At 39.1% G+C, this 26,250-nt stretch overlaps 1 protein-coding gene across 1 annotated transcript in view; it reads left to right on the top strand.

The window, feature by feature from the left end:
- Positions 1-525: 525 nt before the first annotated feature.
- LOC128214555 (solute carrier organic anion transporter family member 4C1-like) overlaps positions 526-26,250 on the top strand; it is a 105,224-nt gene continuing 79,499 nt past the window's right edge. Inside the window, exons 1-2 of the mRNA XM_052921085.1 lie at positions 526-1,202; positions 25,029-25,310. Coding sequence (XP_052777045.1) covers positions 926-1,202; positions 25,029-25,310 — 559 coding nt within the window. The 5' untranslated portion in view covers positions 526-925. The remainder of the gene's footprint in view (positions 1,203-25,028; positions 25,311-26,250) is intronic.

Raw genomic sequence — 26,250 nt, forward strand, 5'->3', positions numbered from 1 at the left:
TTAACTTTGAAACAAATGTGAAACAAATGTGTGATCCAAATGTGACAATATAGGTATAGTCCCAACTTTAGAACACCGGATTTAACATAACCAAATAGGGAAAAAAAACATCATTATTATTGAGTTTATGTCTTAATTATTACTTTTGTTGCATATGTGAGATTTTATATAATATAAACCATTTATATATCAGCAAGTTAAATCATTAATGCGATTTACTGTTAGCTGGGCATAGAAGCGATGGCGACATCAGTGATTGTGATGGCGACATAAGTGATTGTGATGGCGACATCAGTGTTTGTGATGGCGACATCAGTGATTGTGATGGCGCGACATCAGTGATTGTGATGGCGACATCAGTGATTGTCGCATATTTAGACTGATCTGTCATGGGTTTTGATAGGCGAAATGCAGAGTATAGTTTGTTGTTAGGAGGCTGTCATTGTATGCTCCAAAATAAGGAGTCCAATATTTCAGTATCCAGATTTCTAATAGCATTCACTTCAGCGAAGGAAGGAGATAAATTATTCCAATAAGGCTCACAGAGTGGGGATAATAACTCTCTGAGAGATCAATGCGCTGACGTAGCTTGTTCTACATGGCTTTGACTGGCTTTCCTCATATCCTTGTTATGTTGAATGAACGCGAGAAACAGCAGATATAAAAAAATCACTTACAGCTTTTTGTTCATGTAAACAAGGTTCTTGGAATTAGGGATATTTGTATGTGTGATAACTGAAAATGTGGACAGTCAATTGGTTCTAACCACTGTGCCTTATTATTGAAGTTTTACTGGATATGTTCTGGTAAACCGTGATATCTATGCCAGCGTATGATGCACATTACGTCAGTATAATCAAAATTAATTGGAATAATATGGAATCAATTTGTACAGGCTATTTTTATTCACAAACCACTTGTCAGAATGGCAGATAAATATATAGAAGTTGAAGGCGAAAACCACCCAGAGAAGTACGAAACAGGAACTGAGGATGGTCATGACAGAACACTGTTTGAAGTCCGCGATTTTGACCCCGATGCCGTGACTCCTGAGCACGAACGTCAGGAAGGGACACGTGACAGCAAGCAGGTGCCCGTGGAGACACGATGTGGCTATTACTCGTGCAGGCCCGTCTTTCTACAGAGGCTAAACAATCCACCCATGCTGTGCTGCTGCCTCTGTGTTTACACCCTCGTGCATGGTAATTATCTTTGAAAGAGATTAGGTTATTTTTTTTTAGCTTAGTAGTTATATTTTGTTATGGTGGATTGTGAATACAGCTACAATCCGTGCAAGCCTATTTCGTAGCCTATTATTCTCGAAAACTCTTGAATAAGAGGCGGGTAAAACCATAGTCAAGCATAAGTGTATCTTGTAAAATTGTATTCTGTCTTTAAATGTTCACAAATTGTACATCAAACCAATGGTAGAAACTAGTAGATTGTACATGTCTTAAAGCACTTAGTAACGTTTTATGTCAATATCGGAGAAAGAAGTAATAAAAAACGCTCAAAATGCACTACTTCGGACTAGAAATCATTTAAATCCCCTGCCCCCTTGGAAACATTTTAATCCATTTAAATTTCGTTTCTGAGGGAGGGGTGAATGTCGGCAATAGATTATGCCCATCTCGGAGCCGCCCCTGTAAAGAACCAACTAACATTTTTCTTATATTATAGAAAGTGTTAGTGTGTTGTGAAACACATAAACTACAGGTAAGAATTACTGACTTTATTCAAACACTGACAAAATAAAATGTACGGTCGCAATATTTATATAATATTATACATTGTATTATTAAATGTCAAATTTGAGGTAAACTACCAGGTTGGATAACAGTAATTGTGACATCATGTTAGATACGAACTTCTGCCATCGTCATGTATACAACAGAGAGTTTATGGTTATTGTTTACGGGATGTGGACACGTGACACTTCGCTATCAGCTAGAAGCTGAGGAATGATAACCGTTCAAGAGGCCGGCGAGATTATTTAATGATTATTGTTTTCGTATCATTGCAAGCACATATAATGCTGCTTTAAAACGAGTGCTATATACTTTGACCTGTCGATTTCTAAATATTCAGTCATTTAATTTCGGACATGACTTATATCATATCATGTGTATAAATCTAGTGCGGTTCGATTTCGTAATTATAACACAAACAATTTTCTTCCGATGTTTCCATTTTAAGTTCTTGTTAGATCTATAAATTATATAAGTGTTGTTTCCACAAACTCCTGGCTTACATGCTTACATGTAGGTATGGATGTTGATTCATAGTGTAGTCTCAGACGCAGCCATTACAAAATAAAGAAAAATCAAATAACGACCCCATTTCATATATGTAAGTCAGATCATCAATTGTGATTGTTTTTAATATTAGAAATATACCAAAAAGTGAAAAGGTTAAAAATCCAAAAACAGTGTAAAGACAAAAACTGAAAACTATTAGGATATCGATCGGTTGCAGCATGGAGTTCTGTCAGTCTCTTGACCGGAGAGGCGTTTACATACATGCATACATTTCAAAATCAGATATCATACAGTGGATTTTGTCAACAATGCCAACAAAAGTTATCAGCATTTTGTGTTCATGTTTATATTGCTGAACGTGTGACCGTATATCATGTATTTTATAGACACATTGTAAAAGAGTGATGCATTTTCGAAATCGATATTTTAAGCACGATGAGCTTACATAGTTACATAATATATATGAAAATCGAAATTAACATAGGTAATGCGGCTTTAAGCTAGTTTCAAGAAAACAGTAAACAAAATGCTATGGCTGGTATGCCGGAAGTTTTTTGTTTGCGAGCAGTTAGCGTGGGTATATACGAGGAAACTCCGTAAGGTGGTTGATTGCTTTACCACTATATCACACAGTGTAGGGAGATGTATGTCTTGTGTGCCAACATTTCTGCACACTCATGCCGTCTGCTGTGGCCGCACCAGTATGTCGAAAGAAAACTCTGAGATTCACCACCTGTATACATAATGAACAGACGGTATCCACGTATCATGTATGCATTACAAACTTAGTGCACCCAACAAAGATATATAGAAAGCTTAATAATGCATCCCCGGTCCGTGTATATACCGTCTTTTCGTTTTTCGTTTTTTACAATTGAAATTAAAAAACGAAAAAGGAACATACATATCCTTTTTCGTTTTTCTAATGATTGAAGAGAAAACCCAAATTGATAGTTTTTTCCTTTTCCGTTTTTTTAGTTATAATCACGGAATACAAAACAAGGAAACTATTTATTTATACCGTTTTCTGTTTTTTTCGTTTTACAAAGTGTAAAATGAAAAACGAAAAACAAGCTATCCTGTATATACCGTTTTTCGTTTTTCATTTTTAATGATTAAAAGTTAAAATCGAAAAAGGAACATTCAAATCATTTTTCGTTTTTTTATGACTGAATAGAAAACCAAAATCGATAGGCTTTTTCTTTTCCATGAATTCAATTTTGCTAACGGAAATCAAGACAAGAAATTGATTCATTAATACCGTTTTTCGATTTTTGTTTTACAAAGCGCAAAACGAAAAACGAGTGGCGCTGCGATTTCCTAGTTCACATGTACTTGATGACGTCACCATATATGGTTACGCCTACTAAACGACATATTAAAGATCCGAGATTTCCAGATGCCTTTCAAGAATCCAACGTGAAGTTAACACAGATTTTTTTTGAGGTGAGTATTTTTATCAAATGTTTTGTAATATTTTGTACCTGCAGCATGATTTAATAATTTACCGAGCTGAGGCGGATGTCAATACCATTGGCGAATCAAGGTTTTCATACCTGAGGCCGGGAGGAGGGGGGGCACTTTACTTGACTTGGCGGCCAACTGGAGAGGCGGTGCGGCAAGTCAAGTAACGTTGCGTACGTTTTTTTTCAAACTATTGTTAAATAAATAGTACTAAATACTCAACAATGCACCATTTTTGATTGAAAATAGATCTCTCTCACCTCCATCCCCCACCCTCCCTATTAACATTTGATGCCATTTGAATATTGATAGGGAGGAACGCGAGTTTATAAAGTATTCTTCAATGAAGGTTTGTAAAGTACAAACTGTTAAGAATGTGTCATTGCAATAAATCAGCGAAACAAAATTCCCAAGTTGGTGGGATGACAACCTTCAAACCCAATCGTGCCCCCCCCCCCCCCCACCCCGGCTCATTTATTAATTCCTGGACCGCCACTGTTATTGACATCAAAATGTAATGCTACACACATATATATATATATATATATATATATATATATATATATATATATATATATATATATATGCAATAAACTAAAACAGCACTCTGACGTGTAGTCTCTAAGAAATATTGTTGAAAGATGCATCCTACTTAACATGCATGTCAGCAACTACATTAGGTCACTGTTTAACGTATTAAACTCCAGAAATACTTTCACTTTTATTTAGGCATGCTGACAGGATTACATGTCTGCCGAATTGTAACAAGGCGTGTACTCCAATGCTCGGTGAATTATTAAATCATGCTGCAGGTACAAAATATTACAATATATTCGATAAAAATACTCACCTCAAAAATAAATCTGTGTTAACTTCACGTTAAATTTTTGAAAGGCATCTGTTGATATCCCCCCTTATGTCTTTTGGTAGGCGTTAACATATATGGTGACGTCATCAAGTTCGTGTGAAACAGGAAGTTGCAGCGCCACTCGTTTTTCGTTTTGTGCTTTGTAAAACAAAAAACGAATAACGGTATTAATGAATCAATTTCTTGTCTTGATGTTCGTGAGTAAAAATGAAATCATAGAAAAGAAAAAGCCTATCAATTTAAGTTTTCTATTCAGTCATTAGAAAAACGAAAACTGATTTGAATGTTCCTTTTTCGTTTTTTTCTTTCAATCATAAAAAAAAACGAAAAACGAAAAAACGGTTTATACAAGATAGCTTGTTTTTCGTTTTTCGTTTTACACTTAGTATAACGAAGAAACAGAAAACGGTATAAATAAATAGTTTCCTTGTTTTGTATTCCTTAGTTTTTTCCTTTTCCGTTTTTTAATTATAACCATCAATTTGGGTTTTCTCTTCAATCATTAGAAAAACGAAAAAGGATAATGTATGTTCCTTTTTCGTTTTTTACTTTCAACTGTAAAAAAACGAAAAACGAAAAGACGGTATATATACGGACCCTGTCCAGGCGGCCATTTCCTTTACTTTAAAGACAATTGCAGCTTCTAAGGTCAGCAAACATGGAGCACACAGTTGCCGTGTAATCTTGCGGATCTTGTTCGGAGTCTTTGACATCGTATTGCCGAAAATAATGGGGGAATATTAATGGTTTTCATTGATCTATTCACCCATTGTCAGTCAGCCACCACTCGCATCTGTATCTTTGATTGAATACTAGACAATAAATCACTTGGAGAGGCAAGCCCTTTGAGAATATTAACTGAACATCAAATGTAATTTCCGAGAATCTTCATACTTAAACAATAACATGACATCGAATGTCATATTGTACATCATAATACTTGGAATCCGCTTTCGAGAAAAAAGGCGATATTTATGATCATATTTTCAGTTTTGTTCTCTTTTGTTCGTATTATTTATGATGTCCGATACAGTTTTTGCTCAATGAGATAAAAAAAAAAACGTGTTGACATTAGCTTATGTTTCAAAATTGAAACACTCGAAGCCAAGAATGCATTCTTACCAGACGACCGGTATTGATGAAAGTCTTTATGCCTTTTAAAGGGTATGTAATTTCTCACAAAGTAAAAGCATTGTCAGTTCAAATGACGTTTCCATGGCAATGATGACATTAGTATAAAGAGCCATTAAATAACGCTAAGTGCAGTCTGAGGATGCTTACAAGTGTTTGAACTTTTAGAGGACCATTCTGTTGGATCTTTTATACTGGTTCCACTGTATCGTGTTTGTGTACATGAATTCCACTGTATCGTGTTTGTTAACATGAATTCCACTGAATCGTGTTTGTGTACATGAATTCCACTGTATCGTGTTTGTGTACATGAATTCCACTGAATCGTGTTTGTTAACATGAATTCCACTGAATCGTGTTTGTTTACATTGATTCCACTGTTACGTGTTTGTTTACATTGGTTCTAATGTCTCTTGTTTGTTTACATAGATTTCATTGTCTCGTGTTTGTTTACATTGGTTCCACTGTATCGTGTTTGTTTACATAGATTTCATTGTCTCGTGTTTGTTTACAATGGTTTCACTGTTACGTGTTTGTTTACATTGGTTCTAATGTCTCGTATTTGTTTACATTGATTTCATTGTCTCGTGTTTGTTTACATTGCTTCCACTGTTATGTGTTTGTTTACATTGGTTCTAATGCCTCGTGTTTGTTTACATCAGTTCCACTGTCTCGTGCATGTTTACATTGGTTCCACTGTCTCGTGTTTGTTTACACTGGCTCCACTGGCTTGATTTGTTTACATTGTTTCCACTGTCTCGTATTTGTTTACACTGGTTCCACTGGCTTGTGTTTGTTTTCATTGGTTCCACTGTCTTGTGTTTGTTTACATTGGTTTCACTGTCTCGTGCATGTTTACATTGGTTCCACTGTCTCGTGTTTGTTTGCACTGGTTCCACTGGCTTGTGTTTGTTTACATTGGTTCCACTGGCTTGCATTTGTTTACATTGGTTCTAATGTCTCGTGTTTGTTTACATTGGTTCCACTGGCTTGTGTTTGTTTACATTGGTTCTAATGTCTCGTGTTAGGTTACATTGGCTTCACTGTCTTCTGCATGTTTACATTGGTTCCACTGTCTCGTGTTTGTTTGCACTGGTTCCACTGGCTTGTGTTTGTTTACATTGGTTCCACTGGCTTGTATTTGTTTACATTGGTTCTAATGTCTCGTGTTTGTTTACATTGGTTCCACTGGCTTGTATTTGTTTACATTGGTTCTAATGTCTCGTGTTTGGTTACATTGGTTCCACTGTCTCGTGCATGTTTACATTGGTTACACTGTCTCGTGTTTGTTTACATGAGTTCCACTGTGTCGTGTTCGTTTACATTGGTTTCACTGTCTCGTGCATGTTTACATTGGTTCTAATGTCTCGTGTTTGTTTACATTGGTTCCACTGTCTCGTGTTTGTTTACATTGGTTCCACTGTCTCGTGCATGTTTACATTGGTTCCACTGTCTCGTGTTTGCTGACACTGGTTCCACTGTCTCGTGTTTGTTTACATTGGTTCCACTGTCTCGTGGTTATTTACATTGGTTCTACCTCCCGTGTTTGTTGACACTGTTTCCACTGTCTCGTGTTTGTTGACATTGTTTCCACTGTCTCGTGTTTGTTAACATTGGTTCCAAGGTCTCGTGCATGCTAACATTGGCCCCACTGTCACGTGGTTGTTTACACTGGTTCCACTGGCTTATGTCTGTTTACACTGCTGGTTCCACTGGCTTGTGTTTGTTTACATTGGTTCCACTGTCTCGTGGTGTTTGTTTACATTGGTTCCACTGTCTCTTGCATGTTTGCATTTGTTCCACTGGCTTGAGTTGTTTACATTGGTTCCACTGTCTCGTGTTTGCTTACACTGGTTCCACTGGCATGTATTTGTTGACACTGGTTCCACTGTCTCGTGTTTGTTTACATTTGTTCCACTGTCTCGTGTTTGTTAACATTGGTTGCAAGGTCTCGTGCATGCTTACATTGGTTCCACTGTCTCGTGCTTGTTTACACTGGTTCACCTGGCTTGTGTTTGTTTATATTGCTGGCTCTACTGGCTTGTGTTTGTTTACATTGGTTCCACTGTCTCGTGTTTGTTTACATTAGTTCCACTGTCTCGTGCATGTTTACATTGGTTCCACTGGCATGTGTTTGTTTACATTGGTTCTAATGTCTCGTGTTTGTTTACACTGGATCCACTGGCTTCTCGTTGACATTGGTTCCATTGTCTCTTGTTTGTTTACATTGGTTCCACTATCTTGTGTTTGTTTACACTGGATTCACTATCTTGTGTTTGTTTACATTGCTGGTTCTACTGGCTTGTGTTTGTTTACATTGGTTCCACTGTCTCGTGTTTGTTTACATTAGTTCCACTGTCTCGTGCATGTTTACATTGGCTCCACTGTCTCGTGTTTGTTAACTAAACTAGCTGTGTCACTTTAATTGTGGTGCTGTGAACAAATAAGACAACTGAACCAGCTGTGTCACTTTAGTTGTGCTGCTGTGAACAAATTAGACAACCGAACCCGCTGTGTCACTTACTTGTGCTGTTGCGAACAAATTAGATAACATAACCAGCTGTGTCACTTTAGTTGTGCTGCTGTGAACAAATGAGATATCTTAACCAATTGTGTCACTTACTTGTGCTGTTGCGAACAAATTAGATATCTTAACCAATTGTGTCACTTACTTGTGCTGTTGCGAACAAATTAGATAACTTAACCAGCTGTGTCACTTACTTGTGCTGTTGCGAACAAATGATATGACTTAACCAATTGTGTCACTTACTTGTGCTTCTGCGAACAAATCAGATAACTTAACCAGCTGTGTTACTTACGTGTGCTGTTGCGAACAAATCAGATCACTTAACCAATTATTTCACTTTAGTGTGCTGCTGCGAACAGATTAGATAACTTTACCAGCTTAAAGGACCACAATGGAAATAAGAGTTTTCTCATTTTTGTGTCATCCTTGGTTCGGTGTGTCTGTCATGGCTATTGATAATATCATGTATGTATAATTGAATTTACTATACATGTTGTTTATTTTAAATATCCATGTATGTGCATTCCTTACTGAAATCTATCCATCCATCCATCCATCCATCCATCCATCCATCCATCCATCCATCCATCCATCCATCCATCCATCCATCCATCTATCTATCTATCTATCAGGAAACCAGCTGTGCCACTAACTTGTGCTACTGTCAACATACTAGGTAACGAAACCAGCTGTATCTCTTACTGGTGCTACTGTCAACATACTAGGTAACGAAACCAGCTGTATCTCTTACTTGTGCTACTGTCAACATACTAGGTAACGAAACCAGCTGTATCTCTTACTGGTGCTACTGTCAACATACTAGGTAACGAAACCAGCTGTATCTCTTACTGGTGCTACTGTCAACATACTAGGTAACGAAACCAGCTGTATCTCTTACTTGTGCTACTGTCAACATACTAGGTAACGAAACCAGCTGTATCTCTTACTGGTGCTACTGTCAACATACTAGGTAACGAAACCAGCTGTATCTCTTACTGGTGCTACTGTCAACATACTAGGTAACGAAACCAGCTGTATCTCTAACTTTTGCTACTGTCAACATACTAAGTAACGAAACCAGCTGTATCTCTTACTAGTGCTACTGTCAACATACTAGGTAACGAAACCAGCTGTATCTCTTACTGGTGCTACTGTCAACATACTAGGTAACGAAACCAGCTGTATCTTTTACTGATGCTACTGTCAACATACTAGGTAACGAAACCAGCTGTATCTCTTACTGGTACTACTGTCAACATACTAGGTAACGAAACCAGCTGTATCTCTAACTTTTGCTACTGTCAACATACTAAGTAACGAAACCAGCTGTATCTCTTACTAGTGCTACTGTCAACATACTAGGTAACGAAACCAGCTGTATCTCTTACTGGTGCTACTGTCAACATACTAGGTAACGAAACCAGCTGTATCTTTTACTGATGCTACTGTCAACATACTAGGTAACGAAACCAGCTGTATCTCTTACTGGTACTACTGTCAACATACTAGGTAACGAAACCAGCTGTATCTCTAACTTTTGCTACTGTCAACATACTAGGTAACGAAACCAGCTGTATCTCTTACCAGTGCTACTGTCAACATACTAGGTAACGAAACCAGCTGTATCTCTTACTAGTGCTACTGTCAACATACTAGGTAACGAAACCAGCTGTATCTCTTACTGGTGCTACTGTCAACATACTAGGTAACGAAACCAGCTGTATCTCTTACTAGTGCTACTGTCAACATACTAGGTAACGAAACCAGCTGTATCTCTAACTGGTGCTACTGTCAACATACTAGGTAACGAAACCAGCTGTATCTCTTACTAGTGCTACTGTCAACATACTAGGTAACGAAACCAGCTGTATCTCTAACTGGTGCTACTGTCAACATACTAGGTAACGAAACCAGCTGTATCTCTTACTAGTGCTACTGTCAACATACTAGGTAACGAAACCAGCTGTATCTCTAACTGGTGCTACTGTCAACATACTAAGTAACGAAACCAGCTGTATCTCTTACTAGTGCTACTGTCAACATACTAGGTAACGAAACCAGCTGTATCTCTAACTGGTGCTACTGTCAACATACTAGGTAACGAAACCAGCTGTATCTCTTACTGGTGCTACTGTCAACATACTAGGTAACGAAACCAGCTGTATCTTTTACTGGTGCTACTGTCAACATACTAGGTAACGAAACCAGCTGTATCTCTTACTGGTACTACTGTCAACATACTAGGTAACGAAACCAGCCTTATTTCTTACTGGTGCTACTGTCAACATACTAGGTATTGAAACCAGCTGTATCTCTTACTTGTGCTACTGTCAACATACTAGGTAACGAAACCAGCTGTATCTCTTACTTGTGCTAATGTTAAAATACTAGGTAAAGGAAACCAGCTGTATCTCTTACTTGCAATACTCTCAACATACTAGGTAACGAAACCAGCTGTATCTCTTACTGGTGTGTCTGTCAACATACTAGGTAACGAAACCTGCTGTGTCTCTTACTGGTGCTACTGTCAACATACTAGGTAACGAAACCAGCTGTATCTCTTACTGGTGCTATTGTCAACATACTAGGTAACGAAACCAGCTGTATCTCTTACTTGTGCTACTGTCAACATATTAGGTAACGAAACCAGCCGTATCTCTTACTGGTGCTACTTTCAACATACTAGCAAACAAAACCAGCCGTATCTCTTACTAGTGCTACTGTCAACATACTAGGTAACGAAACTAGCTGTATCTCTAACTGGTGCTACTGTCAACATACTAGGTAACGAAACCAGCTGTTTCTCTTACTGGTGCTACTGCCAACATACTAGGTAACGAAACCAGCTGTATCTCTAAATGGTGCTACTGTCAACATACTAGGTAACGAAACCAGCCTTATTTCTTACTGGTGCTACTGCCAACATACTAGGTAACGAAACCAGCTGTATCTCTTACTGGTGCTACTGTCAACATACTAGGTAACGAAACCAGCTGTTTCTCTTACTGGTGCTACTGTCAACATACTAGGTAACGAAACCAGCTGTATCTCTAACTTTTGCTACTGTCAACATACTAGGTAACGAAACCAGCTGTATCTCTTACTAGTGCTACTGTCAACATACTAGGTAACGAAACCAGCTGTATCTCTTACTGGTGCTACTGTCAACATACTAGGTAACGAAACCAGCTGTATCTTTTACTGGTGCTACTGTCAACATACTAGGTAACGAAACCAGCTGTATCTCTTACTGGCGCTACTGTCAACATACTAGGTAACGAAACCAGCTGTATCTCTTACTGGCGCTACTGTCAACATACTAGGTAACGAAACCATCTGTATCTCTTACTGCTGCTACTGTCAACATACTAGGTAACGAAACCAGCTGTATCTCTTACTGGTGCTACTGTCAACATCCTAGGTAACGAAACCAGCTGTATCTCTTACTGGTGCTACTGTCAACATACTAGGTAACGAAAACAGCCGTATCTCTAACTTGCGCTACTGTCAACATACTAGGTACCAAAATCAGCCGTATCTTTTACTTGTGATACTGTCAACATACTAGGTAACCAAACCAGCCTTATCTCTTACTTGTGCTACTGTCAACATACTAGGTAACGAAACCAGCTGTATCTTTTACTAGTGCTACTGTCAACATACTAGGTAACGAAACCAGCTGTATCTCTTACTGGTACTACTGTCAACATACTAGGTAACGAAACCAGCCTTATTTCTTACTGGTGCTACTGTCAACATACTAGGTATTGAAACCAGCTGTATCTCTTACTTGTGCTACTGTCAACATACTAGGTAACGAAACCAGCTGTATCTCTTACTTGTGCTAATGTTAAAATACTAGGTAAAGGAAACCAGCTGTATCTCTTACTTGCAATACTCTAAACATACTAGGTAAAGGAAACCAGCTGTATCTCTAACTGGTGCTACTGCCAACATACTAGGTAACGAAACTAGCTGTATCTCTAACTGGTGCTACTGTCAACATACTAGGTAACGAAACCAGCTGTTTCTCTTACTGGTGCTACTGCCAACATACTAGGTAACGAAACCAGCTGTATCTCTTACTGGTGCTACTGTCAACATAGTAGGTAACGAAACCAGCTGTATCTCTTACTTGTAATACTGTCAACATACTTGGTAACGAAACCAGCTGTATCTCTTACTGGTGTTACTGTCAACATACTAGGTAACGAAACCAGCTGTATCTCTTACTGGTGCTACTGTCAACATACTAGGTAACGAAACCAGCTGTATCTCTTACTTGTGCTACTGTTAACATACTAGGTAACGAAACCAGCTGTATCTCTTACTGGTGCTACTGTCAACATACTAGGTAACGAAACCAGCTGTATCTCTTTCTGGTGCTACTGTCAACATACTAGGTAACGAAACCAGCTGTATCTCTAACTTTTGCTACTGTCAACATACTAGGTAACGAAACCAGCTGTATCTCTTACTAGTGCTACTGTCAACATACTAGGTAACGAAACCAGCTGTATATCTTACTGGTGCTACTGTCAACATACTAGGTAACGAAACCAGCTGTATCTTTTACTGGTGCTACTGTCAACATACTAGGTAACGAAACCAGCTGTATCTCTTACTGGCGCTACTGTCAACATACTAGGTAACGAAACCAGCCGTATCTCTTACTGGCGCTACTGTCAACATACTAGGTAACGAAACCATCTGTATCTCTTACTGCTGCTACTGTCAACATACTAGGTAACGAAACAAGCTGTATCTCTTACTGGTGCTACTGTCAACATCCTAGGTAACGAAACCAGCTGTATCTCTTACTGGTGCTACTGTCAACATACTAGGTAACGAAAACAGCCGTATCTCTAACTTGCGCTACTGTCAACATACTAGGTACCGAAATCAGCCGTATCTTTTACTTGTGATACTGTCAACATACTAGGTAACGAAACCAGCTGTATCTCTTACTTGTGCTACTGTCAACATACTAGGTAACGAAACCAGCTGTATCTCTTACTGGTGCTACTGTCAACATACTAGGTAACGAAACTAGCTGTATCTCTAACTGGTGCTACTGCCAACATACTAGGTAACGAAACCAGCTGTATCTCTAACTGGTGCTACTGTCAACATACTAGGTAACGAAACCAGCTGTTTCTCTTACTGGTGCTACTGCCAACATACTAGGTAACGAAACCAGCTGTATCTCTAACTGGTGCTACTGTCAACATACTAGGTAACGAAACCAGCTGTATCTCTTACTTGTGATACTGTCAACATACTAGGTAACGAAACCAGCTGTATCTCTTACTGGTGCTACTATCAACATACTAGGTAACGAAACCAGCTGTATCTCTTACTGGTGCTACTGTCAACATACTAGGTAACGAAACCAGCTGTATCTCTTACTTGTGCTACTGTCAACATACTAGGTAACGAAACCAGCTGTATCTCTTACTAGTGCTACTGTCAACATACTAGGTAACGAAACCAGCTGTATCTCTTACTGGTGCTACTGTCAACATACTAGGTAACGAAACCAGCTGTATCTCTAACTTTTGCTACTGTCAACATACTAGGTAACGAAACCAGCTGTTCTCTTACTAGTGCTACTGTCAACATACTAGGTAACGAAACCAGCTGTATCTCTTACTGGTGCTACTGTCAACATACTAGGTAACGAAACCAGCTGTATCTCTAACTTTTGCTACTGTCAACATACTAGGTAACGAAACCAGCTGTATCTCTTACTAGTGCTACTGTCAACATACTAGCTAACGAAACCAGCTGTATCTCTTACTGTTGCTACTGTCAACATACTAGGTAACGAAACCAGCTGTATCTCTTACTAGTGCTACTGTCAACATACTAGGTAACGAAACCAGCTGTATCTCTTACTGGTGCTACTGTCAACATACTAGGTAACGAAACCAGCTGTATCTCTTACTAGTGCTACTGTCAACATACTAGGTAACGAAACCAGCTGTATCTCTTACTGGTGCTATTGTCAACATACTAGGTATTGAAACCAGCTGTATCTCTTACTGGTGCTACTGTCAACATACTAGGTAACGAAACCAGCCGTATCTCTTACTTGTGCTACTGTCAACATACTAGGGAACGAAACCAGCCGTATCTCTTACTGGTGCTACTGTCAACATACTAGGAAACAAAACCAGCCGTATCTCTTACTAGTGCTACTGTCAACATACTAGGTAACGAAACCAGCTGTATCTCTTACTAGTGCTACTGTCAACATACTAGGTAACGAAACTAGCTGTATCTCTAACTGGTGCTACTGCCAACATACTAGGTAACGAAACCAGCTGTATCTCTAACTGGTGCTACTGTCAACATACTAGGTAACGAAACCAGCTGTTTCTCTTACTGGTGCTACTGCCAACATACTAGGTAACGAAACCAGCTGTATCTCTAACTGGTGCTACTGTCAACATACTAGGTAACGAAACCAGCTGTATCTCTAACTGGTGCTACTGTCAACATACTAGGTAACGAAACCAGCTGTATCTCTTACTTGTGATACTGTCAACATACTAGGTAACGAAACCAGCTGTATCTCTTACTGGTGCTACTGTCAACATACTAGGTAACGAAACCAGCTGTATCTCTTACTGGTGCTACTGTCAACATACTAGGTAACGAAACCAGCTGTATCTCTTACTAGTGCTACTGTCAACATACTAGGTAAAGAAACCAGCTGTATCTCTTACTAGTGCTACTGTCAACATACTAGGTAACGAAACTAGCTGTATCTCTTACTGGTGCTACTGTCAACATACTAGGTAACGAAACCAGCTGTATCTCTTACTTGTGCTACTGTCAACATACTAGGTAACGAAACCAGCTGTATCTCTTACTAGTGCTACTGTCAACATACTAGGTAAAGAAACCAGCTGTATCTCTTACTAGTGCTACTGTCAACATACTAGGTAAAGAAACCAGCCGTATCTCTAACTTTTGCTACTGTCAACATACTAGGTAACGAAACCAGCTGTATCTCTAACTTTTGCTACTGTCAACATACTAGGTAACGAAACCAGCTGTATCTCTTACTAGTGCTACTGTCAACATACTAGGTAACGAAACCAGGTGTATCTTTTACTGGTGCTACTGTCAACATACTAGGTAACGAAACCAGCTGTATCTCTTACTGGTGCTACTGTCAACATACTAGGTAACGAAACCAGCTGTATCTCTTACTGGTGCTACTGTCAACATACTAGGTAACGAAACCAGCTGTATCTCTTACTGGTGCTACTGTCAACATACTAGGTAACGAAACCAGCTGTATCTCTTACTGGTGCTACTGTCAACATACTAGGTAACGAAACCAGCTGTATCTCTTACTGGTGCTACTGTCAACATACTAGGTAACGAAATCAGCCGTATCTCTAACTTGCGATACTGTCAACATACTAGGTAACGAAATCAGCCGTATCTTTTACTTGTGATACTGTCAACATACTAGGTAACGAAACCAGCCTTACTCTTACTTGTGCTAATGGTAAAATACTAGGTAAAGGAAACCAGCTGTATTTGTTACTTGCGATACTCTCAACATACTAGGTAACGAAACCAGCTGTATCTCTTACTGGTGCTACTGTCAACATACTAGGTAACGAAACCAGCTGTATCTCTTACTGGTGCTACTGTCAACATACTAGGTAACGAAACCAGCTGTATCTCTTACTGGTGCTATTGTCAACATACTAGGTAACGAAACCAGCTGTATCTCTTGCTTGTGCTACTGTCAACATACTAGGTAACGAAACCAGCTGTATCTCTTACTGGTGCTACTGTCAACATACTAGGTAACGAAACCAGCTGTATCTCTTACTGGTGCTACAGTCAACATACTAGGTAACGAAACCAGCTGTATCTCTTACTGGTGCTACTGTCAACATACTAGGTAACGAAACCAGCTGTATCTCTTACTGGTGCTACTGTCAACATACTAGGTAACGAAACTAGCTGTATCTCTAACTGGTGCTACTGTCAACATACTAGGTAACGAAACCAGCCGTATCTCTTACTTGTGCTACTGTCAACATACTAGGTAACGAAACCAGCTGTGTCTCTTACTGGTGCTACAGTCAACATACTAGATCACGAAACCAGCTGTACCTCTTACTGGTGCTACTGTCAACATACTAGGTAACGAAACCAGCTGTATCTCTTACTGGTGCTATTGTCAACATACTAATTAACGAAACCAGCTGTATCTCTTACTTGTGCTTCTGTCAACATACTAGGTAACGAAACCAGCTGTATCTCTTACTGGTGCTACAGTCAACATACTAGGTAACGAAACCAGCTGTATCTCTTACTGGTGCTACAGTCAACATACTAGGTAAAGAAACCAGCTGTATCTCTTACTAGTGCTACTGTCAACATACTAGGTAACGAAACCAGCTGTATCTCTTACTGGTGCTACTGTCAACATACTAGGTAACGAAACTAGCTGTATCTCTAACTGGTGCTACTGTTAACATACTAGGTAACGAAATCAGCCGTATCTCTTACTTGTGCTACTGTCAACATACTAGGTAACGAAACCAGCTGTGTCTCTTACTGGTGCTACAGTCAACATACTAGATCACGAAACCAGCTGTACCTCTTACTGGTGCTACTGTCAACATACTAGGTAACGAAACCAGCTGTATCTCTTACTGGTGCTATTGTCAACATACTAATTAACGAAACCAGCTGTATCTCTTACTTGTGCTTCTGTCAACATACTAGGTAACGAAACCAGCTGTATCTCTTACTGGTGCTACAGTCAACATACTAGGTAACGAAACCAGCTGTATCTCTAACTTTTGCTACTGTCAACATACTAGGTAACGAAACCAGCTGTATCTCTTACTGGTGCTACTGTCAACATACTAGGTAACGAAACCAGCTGTATCTCTTACTGGTGCTTCTGTCAACATACTAGGTAACGAAACCAGCTGTATCTCTTACTGGTGCTTCTGTCAACATACTAGGTAACGAAACCAGCTGTATCTCTTATTGGTGCTTCTGTCAACATACTAGGTAACGAAACCAGCTGTATCTCTTACTGGTGCTACTGTCAACATACTAGGTAACGAAACCAGCTGTATCTCTTACTTGCGATACTGTCAACATCCTAGGTAACGAAACCAGCCGTATCTCTAGCTTGCGATATTGTCAACAAACTAGGTAACGAAACCAGCTGTATCTCTTACTTCTGCTACTGTCAACATACTAGGTAACGAAACCAGCTGTATCTCTTACTGGTGCTACTGTCAACATACTAGGTAACGAAACCAGCTGTATCTCTTACTGGTGCTACTGTCAACATACTAGGTAACGAAACCAGCTGTATCTCTTACTGGTGCTACTGTCAACATACTAGGTAGCGAAACCAGCTGTATCTCTTACTAGTGCTACTGTCAACATACTAGGTAACGAAACCAGCTGTATCTCTTACTAGTGCTACTGTCAACATACTAGATCACGAAACCAGCTGTACCTCTTACTGGTGCTACTGTCAACATACTAGGTAACGAAACCAGCCGTATCTCTTACTTGCGATACTGTCAACACACTAGGTAACGAAACCAGCTGTATCTCTAACTTTTGATACTGTCAACACACTAGGTAACGAAAGCAGCTGTATCTCTTTCTTGTGATACTGTCAACATACTAGGTAACGAAACCAGCTGTATCTCTTACTGGTGCTACTGTCAACATACTAGGTAACGAAACCAGCTGTATCTTTTACTGGTGCTACTGTCAACATACTAGGTAACGAAACCAGCTGTATCTCTTACTTGTGCTACTGTCAACATACTAGGTAACGAAACCAGCTGTATCTCTTACTAGTGCTACTGTCAACATACTAGGTAACGAAACCAGCTGTATCTTTTACTGGTGCTATTGTCAACATATTAGGTAACGAAACCAGCCGTATCTCTTACTTGTGCTACTGTCAACATATTAGGTAACGAAACCAGCTGTATCTCTTACTTGTGCTATTGTCAACATATTAGGTAACGAAACCAGCCGTATCTCTTACTGGTGCTACTGTCAACATACTAGGTAACGAAACCAGCTGTATCTCTTACTTGTGCTACTGTCAACATACTAGGTAACGAAACCAGCCGTATCTCTTACTTGTGCTACTGTCAACATACTAGGTAACGAAACCAGCCGTATCTCTTACTTGTGCTACTCTCAACATACTAGGTAACGAAACCAGCCGTATCTCTAACTTGTGCTACTTTCAACATACTAGGTAACGAAACCAGCTGTATCTCTTACTTGTGATACCGTCATTATACTAGGTAACGAAATAAGATGTATTTCTTACTTGTGCTACTGTCAACAAACTAGGTAACGAAACCAGCTGTATCTCTTACTTTTGATAATGTCAACATACTAGGTAACGAAACCAGCTGTACCTCTTACTTGTGCTACTGTCAACATACTAGGTAACGAAACCAGCTGTATCTCCTACTTGTGCTACTGTCAACATACTAGATAACGAAACCAGCTGTATATCTTACTTGCGATACTGTCAACATACTAGGTAACGAAACCAGCTGTATATCTTACTTGCGATACTGTCAACATACTAGGTAACGAAACCAGCTGTATATCTTACTTGCGATACTGTCAACATACTAGGTAACGAAACCAGCTGTATATCTTACTTGCGATACTGTCAACAGGCCGTTTTGTTTAAAGGCCAATGTAAATATTTAAAGTTTGATTTTATTAAAGAACTATGAATATGCTGACAGTTTACAAATTATTTTCTCAGTCTGAAACTGTTGGTAAAGGGATGGCTCTTGTTATGAACATTGTGAGGACATTTGTTTTTCGAAAACGTTTGAGTGAAATCGTACGTGTATTGATTCTAGAAACAAGTTCACTCTAACACTTGAAATTACGAAGTATTCATACACAGGCAATTTATGGTGAAGGCATAAAAAATGCAGACGGCAGTTCTCCAGAAGGCACTCTATCAGACAGGTCTGAGCAAACTTGATTACGTTTCATATCACGTTTATTTGACACAGTTTCTTCTCTAATTACAACGTGGGAGTTTTTGTTCGCCATCATCTGATTTCAGAGACCGGAAACCGGTGAGAAATCAGTGGCGATTGGTAAATCTTTCATTAAACTTATAAATTTGCCGTTTAATTAACACAAATTGATATTATTTGTCAGACATGGTCGCGGCAAATCAACAGATCTGAACGATAAAGGTATACATGTATAAATATATTCGACAATTAAGTTAATTAAGATAATTTCCCTGGAAGTTCACGTATAATATTTCGGACAATGAAACCAATGTAAACATGAACGGCCGGACCGTAGATTAACATGCACGACCGGACTGTAGATTAACATGCACGACCGGACCGTAGATTAACATGCACGACCGGACCGTAGATTAACATGCACGACCGGACCGTAGATTAACATGCACGACCGGACCGTAGATTAACATGAACGGCCGGACCGTAGATTAACATGCACGACCGGACCGTAGATTAACATGCACGATCGGACCGAAGATTAACATGCACGACCGTACGGTAGATTAACATGAACGGCAGGACCGTAGATAAACATGCACGACCGGACCGTAGATTAACATGCACGACCGGACCGTAGATTAACATGCACGACTGGACCGTAGATTAACATGATTAACATGCACGACCGGACCGTAGATTTACATGAACGGCCGGACCGTAGATTAACATGCACGACCGGACCGTAGATTAACATGCACGACCGGACCGTACATTAAGATGCACGACCGGACGGTAGATTAACATGAACGGCCGGACCGTAGATTAACATGCACGACCGGACCGTAGAATCAATGTTAACATGAACGGCCGGGCCGTACAACCTATGTTAACATGCATTGATGGGCCGTAGAATCAATGTTAAAATGCACGGCCGGACCGTAGAACCAATGTTAACATGTACGGCCGGACCTTAGAAGCAATGTTAACGTGTACGGCCGTACCGTAGAGCCAATGTTAACATGTAGGGCCGGACCGTAGAACAAATGTTTACATGCACGGCCGGACCGTAGAACAAATGTTAACATGCACGGCCGGACCGTAGAACCAATGTTAACATGCACGGCCGGACCGTAGAACAAATGTTAACATGCACGGCCGGACCGTAGAAATAATGTTAACATGCACGACCGGACCGTAGAAACAATGTTAACATGTACGACCGGACCGTAGAACCAATGTTAACATGTACGGCCGGACCGTAGAACCAATTTTAACATGTACGACCGGACCGTAGAACCAATGTTAACATGTACGGCCGGACCGTAGAACCAATGTTAACATGCACGGCCGGACCGTAGACCAAAGGTAAATATGCACGGCCGGACCGTAGAACGAATGTTAACATGTATGGCCGGACCGTATAACAAGCGCTAACATGCATATAGAATTATTCTTCCTTGTCAAATAGCCCCCAAGTCAAATAGCCCCCATTTTGGTCAAAAAGCCCCCACTCACATTTTAAAATTAGCCAAATAGCCCCCCCCCCCAAAAAAAAAAAAAACCAAAACAACAAAAAAAAAAAAACAACAACAAACAACAACAACAAACAAACGCCCCCACTTTATTTTTTTTTTATATTGTAACGACCTACGTAGTCAAGGCAAAACTTCCTAAAAGGTAGTGAAGATGTTGAAATACAACGAACACCGAGTTGAACGGTTTATAGTGTATTCTTATAACATCAAATCATTGACATCAAACACATGTATAGTCATCAGATAACAGTTTAAGTTGCATGGGCTCTCACGTTTTCTATATTTGGTAACAATTAACTATCTTTTGCTAAAACAACTTGTTATTTATGTAAGGTCAAACTACTACACATTAGCAAATTTACGTCCGGTCAAACTACTAGACCAATAGATCAGATTAAACGAGCTATTCGACGTCAAAAGTCCAGCTCAAACATACGGGTGTAACCTAACCCAAACGAGCTATCCGAACTCGGAATTCAAGCTCAAACATACGGGTGTAACCTAACCCAAACGAGCTATCCGAACTCGGAATTCAAGCTCAAACATACGGGTGTAACCTAACCCAAACGAGCTATCCGAACTCGGAATTCAAGCTCAAACATACTGGTGTAACCTAACCCAAACGAGCTATCCGAACTCGGAATTCAAGCTCAAACATACGGGTGTAACCTAACCCAAACGAGCTATCCGAACTCGGAATTCAAGCTCAAACATACGGGTGTAACCTAACCCAAACGAGCTATCCGAACTCGGAATTCAAGCTCAAACATACTGGTGTAACCTAACCCAACGAGCTATCCGAACTCGGAATTCAAGCTCAAACATACGGGTGTAACCTAACCCAAACGAGCTATCCGAACTCGGAATTCAAGCTCAAACATACGGGTGTAACCTAACCCAAACGAGCTATCCGAACTCCGAATTCAAGCTGCTGATCCCGAGAGGAACGCTGTTTATATAGAGAACAGGAGATGCCCACGTGATCAAAACTGACCAATGGCGGCCGGACCGGTCAAACTTCCAACCAATCAACGGAGGACCGGTGAAATGCTGACCAATCACCGAAGGACCGGGGGACCGCTCTGACAAAACAGAAGGATCGGTAGGGCGGTACTCACAGTGCCCACCGGGCGGTCCGGCAGCCATGACAGTTTGCTTACAATATTGAAATACAACTTCAAGACATAAAATCAAGCAGTAACGAAGTGGCTTAAAATATAAATGATTATTATATGACAACTACTAAATAATGTTTATCTTAATACGAAGATGATTAAACAGTTATACTGAGCAGTTCAAATATATTCAACACGTATATGGAAGGTGGGTGGAGAACCCCCTTTGTATGTACATAGCAACAGGAATAAAATGATAGGGTGGAATTTAAACATGCATGACCTAAGGTAAGTGCAAATTTATAAAACATATCATAGTCTTTGAATATATCTCAGTTTTGTATATTAGTTCCACAGAAAGATTGCAAGTAAATGTCCAGGTGAGTAACCTGCATAATGACAGGGACATTACAATATGCATACTTACGTTATTCCAAAACATTTTTAAACCTTTAATTTTACAAAATGAAGTACAACCAACATTATTTGTATATCGATAAATCTGACAATTTAACCAAGTAATAAAAACAAACGTTTTAATATAATACTTATAAATAATATATCAAATCTACATTTTAAATGTTTCGAGCCATAAGTTTTTAGTGTTTTCCTTTCTTTTAATATTGATTACGCATCAAAATTAAAGGAATAAGACCGCAAGGTGTAAAGAAATACATACAATACATACATTCAACAACAAGAAGATATAATTCATTTAATTTTTAATTTTTGAAATAATTTGCACATTGTATTCTTCCCACACTGTAATTATTTCACATCTTTTAAATTCACATTTATACTGAATTGTAAAAAAATATTCTCATTGTAGATCTACAAAACAATATGCATTAACATAGAAGGAAAATGTATATTATATGTCAATAAAAAATAATAATATGACAATTCAAGTCGTTTAGATTATTTCATTAGGTTATTTGTTTAGTATTAGTATGTATTATCAAGTTTCAATTTTATCAAATAAATCTTATGTCACACTTCATACCATGAAGAGTTTTGATATAATATATGTTACACAATATTGAGATTAAGACTAGTCTGTATCTCTACTGCGTTTCGTATATCATAAAATTCCTTACATACTAACAGATGATGAAATTCTCATTTTCTAGTATAATTATTCGACATTTTTCAGCTTCCAATTTCGACATTATTCATATTGTGCATTATTAATTACTATTTTAGCACATACGACGGCAAATACGTGATACAGAACAGAACATTTGAATTGTATCAATATGTGTTTATTCACATTGTCTTATGCTACAGGCTTAGTGAGGTGTACAATTACCAACAATTACATGCTGATCGCCATGAAACACAGTGTTCGCATTCCACTCCATGCTGCCTACATGTAGGACGCACCTCCTTCTCAAAATCTACACAAGGATATTCCATTTTGAACACTCGCAATTAATAAATACGATTTCACAAAAATAAATAAACCAATATACACTTAAAAATTGTCAGCCAGCACCACATTCATGAACTCATTTTTACAATGATGGTGTGAACCAACTTAAATCTTTCTTCAAAGGATAATTGCACAATGTGATAATTTAGATACCATATCTTCTCTAATTAATAAGTCTTTAATATGTGCCAATTATTTTGAATACATTTTAATTGTCAACAAATGTTATGTATTGAAATCAGTTTATAAAAATATTACAACTTATCTTATAATATAACTGGGGGCGTTTTGACCAAAGTGGGGATGTTTTGACCATTTTTTTCCAAGTGGGGGCTATTGGACCAAATGTGTGGGGGCTATTGGACCAAAATGGGGGCTATTTGATTTGACCTGGGGGCTATTTGACCAGGTTCAAGAATGATCTAATATGTTCACACAGAGTACCACAGCTTGTTCAGTTATATGTTCTGTTGACAGCATCATTAGTAAGTGGTAAAGCTTGTAAAGTTATCCAATCTGTGAACAGAAACACAAGTAGTGATGCAGCTTGTTTAGCTATCTAATTTGTTCACAGCAGCATAAATAAGTGGTACACTTTGTTAAGTTATATCATCTTTTTACAAGAAAAAAGTTGATGCATAGCATCAAGTCGGCGCAATGAAATTAGAAGAAAAACGTGCATGCAGATAACCAAAAATTGTAATTATTTCAATGATAATATCTTTTTATGTTGGGTGTACATATGCTCGAATGACATTATGGTTAATAATATTGTTACAACAGTTTAAGCCCGGAATTATAGATAGTCTGGGGTTGTGTTTTTTTTTCAAGCTAATCCTCCGGTTAAAACTAAATTATACCAAAAATATACATACGTTTCTTCGGAATAATTAGAGTCAATGGTCTAACACATAGATTTCAATAGCATGAAATTCACCCTTATTTGTACCGGCATATTATGTGAATTCCTTGCTTTATATTTTGTATACGTTTTTGTAACACATTTCACTCATATGAGTTTATAGAACGGGAATAAAAAAAAACTATACATCAAGAGGGAATTATCTGGAGCTCATTCTTTCGAATGCATTTTTCTAAACAAACCATTAAGCTCAATGTTAATTTTTCAAAACTCGGCATTTTTGCTGTCGCCAGGGGAGATTACTGCGTAGGAGGTTTACAAACATAAAGGATATTGTAATAGTACCGTGTAACCTTCATCTATTTGAGCGGAAGTTGATATCAATCGGAACACCTCGGCCTGTATCTATTTCGGAGATGGCCGAGTTGTTATGATTGAGTTGGTATTAAAAATCAAAATTTTCAAAATGATAAGCTGAGCTATTATGATTTAAGTATTCATTATCAATTGAAGTGTAAAATTTTATAAAATATACTAAACTTCATATTATATCATGCAACGTGGAAACTATTGAAAGCATTGTTCTGCAATTTATGAACTAGTCCCTTAGTTGGAATATTTCTAAAGTAATATCAAATATAGTATAGGGCGTCTGACTAATAACAACACAAGTTAACTATACAGCTTGTTATATTATTCAATCTGTTGACAGAAGCACAAGTAGTGATACAGCTGGTTTAGTTATTGAATCATACTACTATTTTGATTTCTTTAATCTTAACCAATTCCTGCATTTTCAGGGTTCGCCATTAACGGCATAAACAATGTGAACACGACGTCTTACGAACGACGGTTTGACCTGACCAGCTCGTCCGTAGGCTGGATCACGAGCAGTTACGACATCTCCGCGGCTACATGCGGTGTTGTTATCGGTTTCTATGGCAGCCGACGCCGTAAGGGCCGCATCCTGACGCTGGCGTTCATCCTGTCTTCGTTGGGGTCGACGTGCATGTACCTCCCGCATTTTATTACGCCGAGTTATGAGTGGGGTCAGGAAAAGGCTCACCTGTGCTCGGAGGAAGGTGGGTTACTTTGTAAATGCATAACCTTTCGAAAGGATGAATTTTTAAAGGATTTTAAAATGGTCAGTTCCATTAGATTTATCCTTCAATAGATTCAATTGCACAATATATAAGAAAGTTTAACAGAAGACAAACGTACCGACTATTGAAAAATAAAGTTTTATTTTCCATAGCCCTATTTTGATATTTCGGTCGAACGATACAAGGAAGAGCAATTTTTAAAATACTTTAACAAGCATTTAAAGCATTCATGTTATCACTAAACACCATACAATAGAACATCAAAGCCAGCAATGAATGCCTCCGGTTGCGACATGTAAATATTGCTTAATTCTATTTGTCAATTGTACTATTGCTAATTGCGGATTGCTAGTTTCTGTGTGTTAGGAATATTTGCTATTGATAAGTTCAACGCTTTTTCATTTACCAGGCCGGTCGGGAAATTCGCCCATATAGTAAACTGCAAGGGCTTAATCATATGCCCGGCCGGTCGGGGAAAGGCGCCCCTGTAGTAAACTACATGCGCTCAATCATATGCCCGGCCGGTCGGGAAAGGCACCTCTTTAGCAAACTACATGCACTCAATCATATGCCCGGCCGGTCGGGGAAGGCGCCCCATTAGTAAACTACATGCGCTCAATCATATGCCCGGCCGGTCGGGGAAAGGCGCCCCTTTAGTAAACTACATGCGCTCAATCATATGCCCGGCCGGTCGGGCAAAGGCGCCCCTTTAGTAAACTGCATACGCTCAATCATATACCCGGCCGGTCGGGCAAAGGCGCCCCTTTAGTAAACTGCATACGCTCAATCATATGCCCGGCCGGTCGGGCAAAGGCGCCCCTTTAGTAAACTGCATACGCTCAATCATATGCCCGGCCGGTCGGAGAAGGCGCCCCTTTAGTAAACTACATACGCTCAATCATATGCCCGGCCGGTCGGG

The sequence above is a fragment of the Mya arenaria genome, chromosome 13, assembly GCF_026914265.1.
Source record: "Mya arenaria isolate MELC-2E11 chromosome 13, ASM2691426v1".
In the NCBI taxonomy this organism is placed as follows: Eukaryota; Metazoa; Mollusca; class Bivalvia; order Myida; family Myidae; genus Mya; species Mya arenaria.